This window comes from Lepidochelys kempii, chromosome 8 (assembly GCF_965140285.1).
Source record: "Lepidochelys kempii isolate rLepKem1 chromosome 8, rLepKem1.hap1, whole genome shotgun sequence".
Classification (NCBI taxonomy): Eukaryota; Metazoa; Chordata; order Testudines; family Cheloniidae; genus Lepidochelys; species Lepidochelys kempii.
The window spans coordinates 86,967,208-86,983,064 of record NC_136387.1 but is presented as its reverse complement, the minus strand read 5'-3'; the positions used below and the strand labels follow the sequence as shown (position 1 = coordinate 86,983,064).

At 45.2% G+C, this 15,857-nt stretch overlaps 1 protein-coding gene and 1 long non-coding RNA gene across 4 annotated transcripts in view; one reads left to right on the top strand and one right to left on the bottom strand.

The window, feature by feature from the left end:
• The window catches only part of ANKRD13C (ankyrin repeat domain 13C), a 50,222-nt gene that overhangs the window by 23,414 nt on the left and 10,951 nt on the right, over nt 1–15,857 (bottom strand). For 2 of the 3 annotated variants that reach the window (XM_073357354.1, XM_073357356.1), the window contains exons 2-6: nt 13,382–13,423; nt 9,866–9,970; nt 7,924–8,009; nt 2,016–2,061; nt 922–988 (exon numbers count right to left, since the gene is read on the bottom strand). In XM_073357354.1, the coding sequence (XP_073213455.1) occupies nt 922–988; nt 2,016–2,061; nt 7,924–8,009; nt 9,866–9,970; nt 13,382–13,423 (346 nt within the window). The remainder of the gene's footprint in view (nt 1–921; nt 989–2,015; nt 2,062–7,923; nt 8,010–9,865; nt 9,971–13,381; nt 13,424–15,857) is intronic. The other variant, XM_073357355.1, reaches the window with a different exon arrangement.
• On the top strand, nt 9,800–15,284 carry LOC140916174 (uncharacterized). The gene is made up of 3 exons (XR_012160448.1): nt 9,800–9,955; nt 10,652–10,749; nt 14,124–15,284. It is a non-coding gene; the product is annotated as an uncharacterized LOC140916174 (long non-coding RNA).

Sequence of the window (15,857 nt, the reverse complement as noted above, 5' to 3'; positions counted from 1 at the left end):
ATGCTCCAGAAGTCGACTCTAGCCTCGGTACTGTGCAAGCACTCTGCAGAGTTAATGCACTTAATGAACTTAGAGCATTTTCTGTGGGGAGACACACACTCGAAAATATAAACCCAATTTCTAAAAAACTGACTTCTATAAATTCGACCTAATTTCGTAGTGCAGACATACCCTAAGCTGCCTTTGGAAGTATTTACAGAATTGAATCAAATAAGAATTTAGATTTGGCCCCAAAGAATCTAAAAGGCAATAAATGGAGACGATTTATTCAGATATCTGTGTCAAAAGAGATTTTTTTCATTAGAGTGTTCTTTGATGCTTGGTCACTTGAAACTGGATAAGTTATAATGCGCTTCACCCACATCCTACAAAACACTGTTATGCAACAGGTCTCTCTATTTACAGATTTTCCTTGACTAAATTTCTTCCCTTCATTTTACCTTATTACTCCTAATTATACCCCTAAGATAGAGTTAAGTACAGTCAACAATAATAGCCCACTCCTGTTTGATATTCGAATAATTGTAAATGCTTGTTTGATTCACTTCCATACAGACCCCCGAAACCTAACTATTACATAAAGAAATTTTTAATTTAAACAGAACTAAACCTTTACAACTAGCTCAGAATGCAGATCTCAGTTATTTGCAAGGCAGTTCTATTCTGTTAAATAAACAACAGGTTTTTATTGTTTTTAAAAAGGACAATGTGCAACTTAAACTCCTTCCACCTCCCACGCCCTTTTAAACAAAATCATGCAAGCATAACACTGTTTCAGAAAGCTCTACAGGCTGGAGCCATTATAGCCTTCAAACCGCTACCAAAAGTGATATTTCAGTTGCACTGCTGGAGTTCTGTAATAAACACTTAGTTTTATAACTTAAGTTTACAATAGTACAAACCAGTACTGATATTACTTACCTGATATTTATACCTTGTTTGTATATTTTACACGCATCGGAAGGCAGAATTCGGGAAAGTAAAGGCACTATATGTGTAAAAGAAAAGTATTAATACTGAACAAGACATAAGAAATATAACTAAGTACTTTTGTGCAACCGTCTCTCAGCAATATACATTTAATAAAACACTGCAAATTTCACCCATCTTCAGATATTGCTGTATTTTAAGTATAGAACTATGCCCATTAGTTACACTTATATCTAAAACCGCAAGTGAACATTAAACCAGCAGTGAAACTGGGCATCAGGACAGTCTTATAATATTAATATGTGAGAAGACAGATATAACACAACTGACTGCATTTTTAAAAGCATCATTTGTTTTACAGCTGTAAAAAAGTTAATGGTTAAAAATGCCCCAGAATGTTCTGAGTGGTGTTATAAAGGCACAAAACAAATTGCAGAGTCAATTGAACCTACTGAGAAGAGGAATAATTGCTCTGAAATGCACTGTCCAGGATGTTGTTCTTCTGAAACTGGATTTACACAAAGAGGGGCTCAACCATAGATCAACAGAATGGGATGGTTTAGGGAAAGTCATTAGAGGATGCACTCCACTCAAGGCTATGCTGCTCACCATTGTGGGAGATTGGTGGTGGAACCACAATACAGTTCTTGCTATACTCCTGGTTCCTATTTTCCCTGGCAAAGGCTGACTACCATATCAAGGCATAGTGAACCAGGCCTCAGCATCACCACACCAAGAAGGCCCAGTTCCCTCCCTGTCTGGCCCTTTCTGATATTGCACACCTATACAGAAAGGTGCAGTGCCAGCTCGACAGACAGAGCACAATTTACTTTGTAACATACCAAGTTGTTGCTACATGTACATCTGCTCAACAAATTTTCGTAGCACAGCAGATGCTTATTTTTCCATGCTTCAATTCCAAATTGGCTTTGAAATTCTGCACACAACATCTAAAAGGAAGGAGGGGTCTCCATGGGGTTTAATTTTTTTCTTTCAGCAATGCTGAAGTCTAATTTTAGGGGGATACTACAGATTCCCTTTCTGTGCACCTACCAGAACATAAAGATAGGTAGTATAGCTCTTACCCCAACTTTGAAAATCCCAGTGAAGTTCTAGATAGAAGTCACCTAGCTGTGAAAAAAATATGAATGTATCATTAGCTTGACAGCTGTTTAACATTTCTGGGAAGACACGCAAAATGCAAATTTCATCTTGGGAAAGGCTAGATAAAACGAAGACAGGGTATCAGTGAATAAAAAAAAAATCTAGCGTTCGTTCCTTCAATGTTATCGTCTGAAAAACAATTAAATTAACATTTCTTAATTCCAACTAGAGCAGAGTGAATATGATGAAATTACAAATTGAGAGGCTAAACTGCCTATTAGTACCTTTATTTCTGAATTTCTTTATTTGCAATCATTCAAGCTTTTCTTGGCCTGGGGACAAGCAATTTGTTGTAAATATCCAATATTAAAAATTCAGGCTATGTCAGCTACTTTGATTGAACACCCCAGTCAGGAAGCACTGCTTGTCCCATAATTAGGGAAGTATAACTCTATTATGGTGAGAAATATAACTCTATTATAAACATTCATATTTACAAGTTCAAAATTGTGCTTTCTTCAAATTTCTGCATCAGAATAGTTGCAGAAAGCAAAAACAAAAAGGGATAGGAGTAAAGTACTTTTTCAAGCATTTTTTTTAAATAACAACTTGAGATATTCATCCATTTCTAATCTCAACATGGAGATTAGAAAAATGATCTTGTGTTAGCGTGAAAGAGGAATACCCCATGTGACAGGGTTGGGCCGGATGGCTACAGGAGAGTAATTTTTTTTTTTTAAAGCAGAAAAGAATTTTATTTGTGTAACACTTACAAAAAATCACCAAAAGGGATAAAGCAAAACTATGCAACAAAACAAAAGCAAATGCAAGGTATGACACAGCAGCCTTCAAGAGGGAGAAGTGTTCAGGCTAGCCTGGGCCCAGAGTGGGGGGGCTTCCTCGACACTCATGGTCTTCCACTCACCTGAGTTACCTAGTGCCACGCCCAGTGTCACCAATTATTCCTCTCCTGAGAGTTCCTAACAAGATGGGCATGGCTGCGGGGTGGGCGGTTTGGGGGTGGGGAGACGTACACCCACATGTGATAGGACCCCTCCTAGGTGACAGTGATGATGGTATCCACAGTGGCAACGGCTGGGGCTGGGGTCTCTCGCTCTTCCCCTCAATCAAAGGGTCAGATGGAGGGAACTGGACGGGATCACCAAGCAAAAAACCTCAGACAGCGCCCACCGCTCCTCGAAGGCGTCAAGGGAGTCAGTGGACGCTGCCCAGAGGAACCCCGCCCGGATACTTGAATGTACTGAGGATTGGAAAATGGCCCTACAGTCACAGGACGCTTCATTGGCCAGCCTCCCCTCTCTGGTTTTATAAATGGCTGTTTTAGCTAGGGCTAGGAGGAGGTTAACCAGGAGATCCTGCGACTTTGTGGGGACCACGGATGGGGAGTGTGTAAATAAAAAGGTGAGGGGAAAAGTGTAGCCAAAAGCGTAATAAAATATTCATGAGGAGCCGGAAAAGGGGCTGCAGCCTGGCACATTCTAAATATACGTGTGCCGGGATTTCCCTCACGTTGCAAAAAGGGCAAGTATCCGGGATGGGGGTGAACCGCGTCAAAAACACGCCTGTGCTCACAGCTCTGTGAAGGAGCCACCAACTAATGTCCCCGATGGGCCTCGGGACCAAGGTGGAATACAGGCTGGCCCACCGGGGCTGCTCACCCTCCAAAGGTGGCAGGAGGTCCCTCCACTTTGTATCGGGGCTGCACACCAGGGTGTGGGCGTGAAGGGTGTGATGCGTGAGTGTGTATAGATGTTTCCGTGGCACAATTTGGAAGCTGACCGGCTGCAGTTCATGCAGCCGGCTCGCAGTGAAAGGGTGAGGGGTTTGTTGGGATCTACGGGGTAGGGGCCCAATTGAAAGCTCCAGCGGGCCTGGGGTAGAGGGTGGGCGGGGTTCGCCCTCGCGCCCGGCTCGATTGAGATAAGCCCGAGCAGCGGGCGTCAAGGCGGCCTTCACCTCCTGAAGTATGAGCCGGGGGGTACAAGGTCTGGAGAGCCCCATGCGCCAAGCGAGCGTCAAGGGATCCAGCCAGTCTCCCCGGTCGTAGTCCAGGAGGTCTCAGACTCTCGTGACTTCTGCCAGGTCCAAACTCTGGCGCATCGAGCGGGACTCCGCCACCTGCAGACGAAGCTGGGTGTTGTATAGCAGGGGCTCCACGAGGAGATCTGCTCCCACGGTGGCCGCCACGGACCAGGTCGTTGAAAACAGTTTCCAGGTCCAGAGGAGGTCCTGGTAGAAGACCGGCAGCCTGGAGAGGTCTCGCGGAAAACCTCTCGGACAGAGATAAAAGAGCTGCCGGTCGTATCGGAGCCCTTGGAAGCGGTGCAGGAAGGCGTGTGCCAGTATGCTCCACGTCGAACTACTTGCACTATAAAGGAGCCTCTGCAGGGCCTGGAGGCGGAAGACACAGACCTGAGTGTGCAGACACTTCAGGCCCTGCCCTCCTTCCTTCAGGGGTAAATGAAGAACTCCAACAGGGGCCCAGTGCATTCCTGACCAAAAGAACTCTAGAATCGATGTCCGGAGGTTGGTCAGGAAACCCGGGGCCGGGACCAGGGTGTTGAGCCGGTACCAGAGCGTGGAGAGGACTAGTTAGTTAAGCACCAATGCTCTCCCTCGGAGGGAGAGACATTGGAGTAGCCTCGTCCCATTCCGGAGCCGCTCTATCACCCCGCCTTCTAAATTTTGCCAGTTCTCTGGCAGAGAAGGGTGCGTGGCAGAAAGGTAAACGCCTAGGTAGAGCAGTGGACCCGCGCTCCACCGGATGGTCTGAAGCACGGGCGGGAGGGAGTTCACCCGCCGCCAGTCCCCCACCGCCAAGCCAGAGCTCTTAACCCAGCTGACTTGGATGGAGGAGGCTGCTGAATAGATGGCCTGGCAAGCCTCCACCTGCGCCAAGTCGCCCGGGTCCTGGACCATGAGGAGCACGTCATCGGCGTACGCCAACAGGACCAGCCGCAGCTTCGGCTCCCGCAGCACCAACCCTGTCAACCTCCTTCGGAGGAGACAGAGGAAGGGCTCGATCGCCAGAGTGTACAGCTGGCCTGAGGGGGGGGCACCCCGCCATACTCCTCGCCCGAAGCTGACCGGTTCGGTCAGGGTCCAGTTGAGTCTAACCAGACACTCCGCGGAAGCATACAGCACCCAGAGAAAACTCACAAACTGAGGTCCGAATCCAAACACCTGCAGAGTGCCCAGGAGGTACCCATGGTCCACTCTATCGAACGCCTTTTCCTGATCAAGAGACAGGAGGGCGAACGACAGACCGTCTCTATGCCTGAGTTCCCAAAGGTCTCGGACTAGAAATAGGTTGTCAAAAATGCTGCGGCCCAGGACAGCGTAGGTCTGGTCTGGGTGGATCACGTCCGCCATCACGGACCCTAGCCGCAGCAAGATTGCTTTCGCTACGATTTTGTAGTCCATGCTTAGGAGCGAGACGGGACGCCAGTTTCGTAAATTGCAGAGGTCCCCCTTCTTCGGCAACAAGGCGAGCACCGCTCGCCTGCACGAAAGAGGGAGGACCCCGCCCTGCAAAGACTCGGCCCAGACAGTGGCTAGGTCTGGGCCAAGGATGTCCCAGAAAGCGTGGTAGAACTCCACTGTCAGCCCGTCCATGCCCGGAGATTTATTGGTGGGCATGCGACGGAGGGCTTCCGAGAACTCGGCCAGGGTGAGAGGCAGCTCTAGTCGGTCTCGGATGCCCACGCTGACCGTGGGGAGTTCCTCCCAGAGCACCCTGCAAGCGCCAGGATCGGTCGGATCCGGGGAGAAAAGGCTTGTGTAGAAGTCACAGGCCCTCCCACACATCTCCACCAGATCCGTGAGGGAGGTGCCATCTTCTGCTAGAAGGCAGGTGACGTGTTTCTTGGCCCCCCTCGTTTTCTCCAGGGCGTAGAAGAAACGGGAGCCGCAATCCATCTCCCGAAGGAGGCGGATGCGGGATCGAACAAAGGCACCTCGGGCCCGATGGTCCTCGAGGGCCCGGAGCTCCTCCCGCTTCTCCCGGCACGCTCCGCAGAAGAACGGGTCCTCGGGGCTGGCGGCCCAACGCCTCTCCATCTCTAAGACCTCCCATTCCAACTGCTCTATCGCAGCATTTCTCCGTCGGCTGGTGCCCCAGATGTAGTCATGGCAGAAGAGCTTGGCGCACACCTTCCCTAGATCCCACCATCGCCACGCCGCTGCTCTCGCTAGGCCAGCCAGAACTCCCGGAAGGACGTCATGAAGCCCTCATCCTCCAACAGGCTGTTGTTAAAGTGCCAATAGGCCGGCCCCGGCCTCTCTGCACGGAGGGAGGCTGTTATGGTGGCTACATGGTGGTCGGAAAAAGGGGCCAGCCGAATGTTGGAGGAGCGGGCTTGTGAAAGATGGAAACGGGATAAATAAATACGGTCCAACCAAGAGTAGTGTGACCGATGGGCCTCCACCCGGACAAAGGTGAACGTGGAAGTGTCATCTGGGTGGTGGTCACGCCAGACGTCCACTAGGGAGTGATGTTCAACTATTCCTCGGGGAATGTTCAGCTCGGCCCCTGAGCGGTCCTGCTCCTCAAGGGTGGTGTTAAAGTCCCCTCCCGGGACTAGGCACTCGTGAGAATCTAGGGTGCCGAGGAAGTTGGACACCTGCTGATAGAATTGCGGCCGCTTCGGGCTCGTCGTCGGGGCATAGATGTTAACGAGGTTGACCACGAGCCCCTCCATACGGACTCGGAGATGCAGCAGGTGGCCCGGCATGGCCTCAGTGACCCCTAGCACCTCAGGCCGTAGGTTGGGTGAGAACAGGGTTGCCACTCCAGCTTGTCAAATTGCGAAGTGGCTAAAGTAGACCCCGTCCCCCCAGCTGTCCTCGGCGGTTGGATCCGTATGGGTCTCCTGCAGGAAAACCACAGAGTACCCCCCCCTCCTGAAGGTAAGAGAGCACCTGGGACCTGCGGAGAGCCATCCTACAGCCCCTAGTGTTCAAAGTTGCGATAATGAGAGGCGTCATGCAGAGGGCTGGGGGGTGGGGGTTCCTTGTTGGCGGGGGTGTTCGCGGCCCCCAGCGGGTCGCGCAACAATCCATGACCCATCCCGTAAGTGAGTAAATCATCACGGAAGCTGCAGGCCTGCCCGTAGGCCGCGGCACCGTGCCTTCCTTTCCCTCTACCCTCCTTTATAAGGCCCCTTGTGGCCTGGAGGATTTGATCAAAGTCCCCCCATAACTGGAGAGCTAGCTGAACCCTGTTGCGGGAGCCATGGATGTCTTCTAAAAACTCCCACAATGCTTTTCGTAGCTCATGGGGGGTGGGGTTGCGATTTCCCGGTTATTCCCTGGTGGGGCTCTTGGTACAGCCTCGTGGTCCACTGAGGCAGGCAGGCAGGGTGCGGACCACCGACGGGGCGTCTGACAGGCTAAAGATATTAGGTCCATCTCAAGCCTTGGGGTAGAAGGGGACGGCGGAGGGAAGATTGCAGCTCCTAATGGATTGCGGCAGGAAAATGCAAAGGCTGCTCCTTGGGGGGAATCCGCAAAAAAAGGGAAAGAAATAACCCCGGGGCAGCAATAGCATTGCAGGAGGAGGTGGATTGGGCAGGGACGGGGTGGGGGCGGGGGCAGAGGCGAGGCTCTGGGCTTCAGGAGGCAAGCAGCTGAAAGGTGGCACCTCCCGAGCAGATTCGAGGATTAAGGGGGGAGAAGGGGGCTCCCAGCTAGGCGCAGGCTCTGTGGTGAATTTGGCAGCCACGGCATCAGGTGGTGGACCACCTTTTGTACTGGGTTACGTGGTTTGAAATGGGCTCTGCTGCAGAGTGGCAGGGACGCGATAGTGTGGCTCAGTGTCAACATCATAAAAGAATAATTGTCATTTATCAATAGTTTCCTTAAGCTTACCTCTTTGAGGGCTTTTAATAATCGAGGTCGCTTTTCTTCAACACTTTCCCTGGACTGCTGCTTCAGCTTCCTTAGGAGTGCTGTAACTAAACAGAAGTGTACCGTAAATCAAATATTTTGCTCAGATTGTGAACCCCTCAGGGCAGGGACTCATCTTCCAGAGCTTTTCAAATACTGAAAAATGTAAGCAAGTGTCTGTTTCATCAGACATTTTAAATATCTCATTTATATATATATATATTATTTGAATCACAACAGCAAGAAAGCCTCAGTAATACTGCTTTGCAACAAAATCGGTATCTGTAAATTCATGGTAACATTTCTAGCTGCATCCCATTTTTGCTGGCACGCTACTGGACATGTGTCAGTGGAAGACATTAACATTTACTTCTGTGGGGAGACTCCCTCAGCACAGAGGAATGCCTTGTGTTTAAAATGCTGGTAGTATTTACAAACAAGCAGCAAAACATTAAGGGCATGGTTACACTGGAAACTTCAAAGCACTGTCACGGGAGCGCTCCCGTGTTTGAAGTGCGAGTGTGGTCACGTGTGAGCGCTGGGAGACAGCTCTCCCACCGCTCCTGGTAATCCTGATGATTTTTCACCCCCCTGAGCCAGCAAGTTAGAGCGCTATAAAATGGAAGTATAGCCAAGCCTTAAGTTGTGTGCTATGAGAAGCAGTAAAAAAAGCAAATAGTGCAGTACTTAACTGCTATCTACTAACAGGTGGCAATGGGCTAATTTTGACCCTTACTGCTTCACTTGAGAGCAGAATGGATAAGTAACTCACTCAACACAGTTTGTGACTTAGAACTTGTCTACACTGGCACTTTACAGCGCTGCAACTTTCTCCCTTTGGGGTGTGAAAAAACACCCCGTGAGCGCAGCAAATTTCAGCACTGAAAAGCACCAGTGTAGACAGGGCACCAGCGCTGGTAGCTAGGCCCCTCATGGAGGTGGTTTTTTGAGAGCGCTACATCAACCAAGTAATCAGCTAAGGTTTCTTACTCATTTGTCTCTCTCCCAGCGCTGTGCCGCGATTAAACAGCACTTTAACGTTGCCAGTGTAGACAAGCCCTTAGTGTGTCATCGTCCTCCCCCCCACACACACACCCCGGGTCAGCAGAGAACCAATGACAAAAGTAGTATCCCACTGCCAGTGGTTACATGTTATCTGCACACACATTCCCCCCTCATTAATCACAACTAGAAACTGCACTTGATGTATTTAACACATAGCTGGTTGATTATTAACTTTTAAGAGGCATTAAAATGTCCCAATGGTCCACACTGAAGGAATAGCAGAATGTGAGTGAATCACATTGCTACCTTGGTTTATGATTTCACTCTTATTTAGAAAAGGTCAGTTTGTGGTTTTCACATTCACTGAAAAACAAGGTCTTAAACATACTTAATTTCGGTCTTCATTTCAATACAGTTTATCTTACTACCATTCTGGTGCTATCAGGACTAGGAAAACTGTTTAGCAGAGATATTAATTAACAGGGCTTTTAATAATCGAACAAAGGACAGAAAATGCATTTTAAAACACCACAGTGTCCAGGGTAGACAAAGGCAGTAGCATTTTAAATAAATGTTAACTAGTTGCAGTCAACCTTAGAGGGAGCCTTAACAACCAATTAACACTGTCTTTGTCGACAGGAGGTGCCAAGTAATACACTTCATGACAGCTAAACAGACTTCATTTCCTAGGCTAAGTAAGGTTTCAGAGTAACAGCAATGTTAGTCTGTATTCGCAAAAAGAAAAGGAGTACTTGTGGCACCTTAGAGAGTAACCAATTTGATGAAGTGAGCTGTAGCTCACAAAAGCTTATGCTCAAATAAATTGGTTAGTCTCTAAGGTGCCACAAGTACTCCTTTTCTTTTAGGCTAAGACCGACCTTTGTTTACATCAACCAAGTAATCAGCTAAGGTTTCTTACTCATTTGTCTGTCTCCATAGCTGATGGCTTCTGCAAGAGGACTCCATCCCTGAGCATTTTTCACCTTTACTGGAGCATTGTGGGCCAAAAGTAAGTGTGCACATTCTGTAACAGAACAAGTTTATTTATTTAGAGCAAACACTATAGTTTCCTTTAACTATTCTGTAAGGGGTCTTTAAAAATAACCCTTATTCCTCTTCCCTTCAGCTGTCAGGTTTTATAGGGAAAAAAGCTTGTGACAGTCTTTAGATGGTAATAATTAATTGTCCTTTCCGAAGAAAAGCAGTTGAGATGGGCTGGAACTGTTGCTGTTAAAGTCTGATCCAGATTTCCCCCCCCTCCCTTCTCTCTCTCGCGCGCACACACACACAAAATAACAGCAAGGACAGAAAATGCAGCTTCTGTCTCTGGTACTGACTTGTAAACGTTTCTTATTTGCAATCTCACTGCTAGAGAAACACGGGCACAGCACTGATCTTATCAGCTACTCTGAGACTTGGCAAACTTGTACTAGTGTCAGGCTGGCTGTTTAAAACATTGCTGTTAACTGCCCCCTAGTCACAGGCTCACTGCAGTGCTGAGAGACATACAGACTTGGCCAGCTAAAACTTTTATTAAACAGAAGGCACAAAATAGAATAGAAAAGAAAAGGTGGGAAAGAAAAATGACATGAGAGTGTGGGGTGACAGCGGGAACCAAAGTCTCATATTCCAGGTGGTGTTCAGAATGCAGACAGAGCCACTGGAGGTGAATGTCATCTAAGTCCCCCTTTCTCTCTCTGACCAGATCTGATCAGATCATCTCAGAATTACGCTGACGGAGACCTAATGGTGTCAAAGTGCATCCCAGGGTACCAGGAGATGGTGAGGGTGGCAGCCATAATGGTACAGATCACTCCTTTCAGTTCAACCTCCTCTCCCCATCCTCCCAAGTAGGAGCAATGGGTGAAACAGCCAATCGCTAATTTTGTTCACAAATCAGACCTAGTTTCCAATGCATCAGTTTCACAAAAACAGTGTGTCACCCTTGATGACCAGGAATTGTCAAGACTATAGCTTTCTCTCGCCTCAAAAGCTATAAAAAGGGCATTGGTTAAGAGAGAACTTTGCAATCTACTGAATTACCCAGACCACTTTCTCTAGACCCCTGAGGTTTTCTTTGTCCCATTCAAGTACTGACCAGGCTCAACCCTGTCTAGCTATAGAGATTTGAAATCACATCTCATGATTGAGAGCATACCCAATTTAATTTAAAACCAAAACAGCTAGTTTCTTCAAACTGATGTTGTTCAAACCATCATTTTACATTTACTCAAGATGCAGAGACTGTACACAAACAGAAAGATTAACTGCATTGTGCCTCTAATGTCTATTGATCTAAAACCCAGATTCCCAATGGGCATACTATCATGTTCTTGATGGTTATGCTTCTAAAGACATCTGTCACTTCTGATGATAGCGATTTCTCTGAGTTCACTTAGCTGATGTGTTGAGCACATCCTCTTGCCTTAAAAGCAGTCTTAGGAGATAAGAATCACAGGTACCCACCTCTTACATATAAGCTTCCAGTTTAACTGGTACACCAGCAAAAGCCTGCCAAAATAACTATGATAAATGTTTCAATGGAAAATTTCCAGGGTGTCTTAGTGACAGCACAATGCTAACGTCATTTGAACCATATTCTTAGTCTTATGCTCCAAAAGGAGCATCCTGAAAAGGAATTCTTTCCAGTTCTACTACAATGCCCCTACTGTCCAAAATAAAAGGGAAGCAGAAATGCTCTTAAAATGGGTCTGGTTTCACTTTGGTTGGAACTATGATAGCTATCATGCAATATATACTTTAAAATGGACAAAGGCTAATTGTGTTATGTTTGCCATTTCTCATTATTTACAACAGACACTTTGGGGTCATTTACAGGCAGTATATATATTGAGAAGAGCTACTAGACACATATATAAAAATGAAATTGAGAAACTAATTTTGCCCTTGGTTTTCAGAAGCTGAAAAAATATTTTTAAAAGCATTCACACTTCAATAGCATGGTCACACAGTTCATACAGCCTCCTCCTTCTACTTTCTACCCTTAATTTTGCTTTCATTATTTACTCAAACCTATGTTTGAGGCTTCTCTCCCATTAGCATTCCATGTGCTTAAATGATTAAATACCACAAACAGGTGCAATTATGATGTGTTATACAAACACCAAACAAAGAAGATTAAAGTTATGCAGTCACCTGGTATATGAGAGCCTAGAAATCATGATCTAATGGACAGTGCACAAGGCTATGAGCAAAGCATTCTTGAGTTTAATTCATGCTATGATTTGCTATGTGGCCCAGGGCAAGTCACAAACTTTAAAACGGTGACAATACCTACCTACACAGGGATCTTGTGAGGATGAGTCAACATTCATGGAGCATTGATTATTAACAATGCAACCCAGTGTTCAACTACCAAAAAAAATCTTCTTTAAAGACATAACCAGATCAAACTTTAGAAATTGATTTAATTTTAAAATTGCCAAACTGCACTGATATTTACTCAAATAATGGTAGAGGACATAACTATCTAGAAACAGGCTGGGTTAATACCCATTTATCCCACTGAGATTATCTTAGTATACAGTGTACTATTTATGGGGGAAACTTTGATAAAAAGCTTCCCTAAGAAATTTTGGGCTACCTGTCACATACAACATCTTCAGATGTTGGTATCAACAATTAGTACACATGTATAATGGAATTTTAAAGCAACTAAAAGGTTAATTTCACCCAACCTACCTAAAAATGATCAAAAGCATTAATCTCAGCTGGTCCTTGATTTTTTTCCCCTAGTTTTGTTTTGTTTTTTTTTTTAAACAAGAGTTTCCCCTCTCCTGATTTCTGATATACAAGTAGACAGCTGGGAAAAACACCCTGGCGTCTGTTGCTTAGCTAACTCATGTGAAGCAGCCCACCTGTTTCAACAGCCCTTCCTCTTCCTGTTCCCCTGGAGAGGTTTAACTATGCAAGAAGAAATGGCAGCACCTTTTCCCACCTGCTAGGAGGACTACTTCCTGTCTTAGTTCAGGGTGAAGATGGAAAAGCACCTCTGGTCATGCCTTTTTTCCTCTCACCTTTCTAATTCTATGACCCTCCAAGTCTTACTGTTTTCTGATAGCTCTGTAAGAAGAGGAAAGCCTTCTCCACCTATTCTCTAACTAGACTCTCAGAAGAGTGCCCAGTGAATGCCCACCTATTATAGCTCATTTTCCTGTTTCCAAAGACCTCCAACCTGCTCCCATTCATCCCTCAGCTCCCTCCTACAACCGTGGTTTCGGCATCTTTACCCCCAGTCTCTCAAGTTTTTTTCTATTCTCATGTATCCTCTTTTTTTCCTGAAAGCCTCCTCAACTTGTAACTGAACACATTCAATTAAAATCGTTTTTTTAAGTCAACTTTTTGAACCATTTCTCTTCCCTAAAATCTTGAGAGAAATCTGAGAACATATGATACTTAAAGTAGTTTTACCAACCTTTATGTCCCAACATCACAGCAAGATGTAACGGAGTGTTTCCTGCAGTGGAAAAAAATGGAAATCATTAGATTCACAGTACGAGAATCCATGAGAGACTTTCTTCAGGAGTTGGCTCTTGTGTCTCAAGGAAGGCTCATAAGTAACTTAATTTTAACAATGTGAAAATGTAACCTATGATACCATAAATATATAAAAGTTATAAGGTTATTCTTTTTTAATGAATGATTCCTTTGATACAAAAACTGTAAGGTGTTAATATACATCAACATCAAAAGTGTTTCAAGAAGAGAGTTTTCTGTGTCATTTACACCTTGAAATTTACTTCTAGCAATTCAAACAGGAAAAAAAAGTCTGATTCTATTTTTAGGAAAGTAAGAACTATAGCCCAAACCAAAGAACTATAGCCCAAACTTATTTGTTGAAAAGTCTCAAATCTTATCAAGAATAGCAGATCTAGGGCAACAACTACACAAAGTTATTCTGATAAAATTTTAAAGAGTATGTGTGATGCTGCCAAACAAGGTGCCAGATCATGCCAAAGCCCCTAGGCCTCCCTGAACGCTGACAAATGCATAGCTGGAAATCAGTCTGGTTCACCTGTGTGTTAGTACTGTTACAATAGAGTTAAGTTTATAAGAATGTGTTTAGACTTTATGAAATGCTTGTAGGAGGCTGCATCTAAAAATTTGGTACTCCATGTTAAAGGTTACATTAAGTGTTTGCACTGTAATTGTGTCAGTCATCTAACAGGAAAGGAGCATTAATTAATATCGGAATGCTGGCTTGCTACAAAGGTGTTCGGTCCTGCCCATGAAGAAGGCCCATTGAAACCAAATGAGATACTGTGAAACATTAAAGAACAGAGGCTTTGTTGATTGCTCCCCCAAATACCCATAAAGAGGAGACTGCAGGTGGACAAGTCCCATCAACTTGAACTCTGGGGGAAGGGAATAAAAATTCCTGGCAAGAAGGAATTGTATATCTCTATGGTGCTTGAACTCTGAGGGAAGAAGATTTCTAAGCACAAGCCAGGGTTAGCCCTAAAGAACATATAGGGCTTGCATATTACAGCAACTTCTATTACCCTTTTGGAAACTTAGACTAAATCATTTGTGTATTTTTACTGCATTAAGCTTGTAAATAACTTTTTTCTTAGTTAATAACTTTAGTTAATTTATGATAGGATTGGCTACAAGCATTGTCTTTGGTATAGGATCTAAGGTACAATTGACCTGGGGTAATAAACAGCAAGTAACCTGAATATTGTTGTGATTTTTGGGGTAAGGGACCATCTATCACAAAGGAAAGCTTGCTTGGATAGCAAAATAGACCAGAGTACCCAAAAGAACTCTCTGTGACTCCATGTTAAGCCTGTTATAGCGCTTGAGGAGTTCACACTTGATTGGTGAAATCTACATATAGAACTCAGTTTGGGGTTTGTGCACTGCTTCTTCAGTCTGTCCTGAGATTGGTACTCACTCTTGTGAGCAACTTTAGACAGTCTGAGAGCATGTTTTATTTTTTTTTCCAGACATGAAGCAATACTAAACCAGTTTTACTAGTATGGAATTAGACAGCTAGTGAAATGTAATACTCCACCCTTCAGTATAAAGGCCATGCGACTGGTTAGAGCAGAGGTCCCCAAACTACGGGGCACACCCCCATGGGGGCACAGAGAAACATTTGGGGTGTGCGAGGAAGGAGCACCACCCAGCTCCACTCCTGGTCTGTGCCTGGAGTCTTAGCTGCCCTGGCCCTCTTACCACGTCCCCTCCCCTCCCCGAGCCTCGGTGGGGGGAGGGGCACGACAGGATAATGGGGGGGGGAGGTAAAAAGCTTTGGGACCACTGGGTTAGAGCAATATCTGTTATTTTTAAATTATATATATATTAAACCTCCTTTAACATGCAACAAAAAAAGTCTCTGTGGTCAAACAAACATAGTTAGACCATCAACAACACTTGATAAGTCTCAAATCCGCATAACTTCCTACTTTGGGATGAGGGGAGGGGAGGGCAGGGGAGACAGTATTGCTAAAGGCAGTCAATCCTTCAGGTTACTTAAAAGGCTTAAAATAGACTCGTCACTAGATACTTTACAAGAAAGCATAAGAATAAACTGCTACTGAAGAACTGGAATAGCAAGTACAACATTTCCAAAGAAAAAGGGAAGAGAGAACTGTAATTAGACCTCTGGACAGTTCCAACAACAAAATAAACACAATTGTAATTTTAAGTATTAAAAATTCCCAGTTCTAAATTTACACTTTGACAGGGATTTCTTAAGTATTGAAAAATACCAGGGTAAGGAAGATACATTATCTTGAGTGCCTCTAAATATGCCACTATATACATTATTATACATACAAAATTTCCCCTACTATGTTGCAGAGTGTAGATTCTAAGTGCAGGCACTGGAAATGTTTACCTTCTAGAAAGGCAATGATCTTTATAACCCTTTGAGACACTCTACA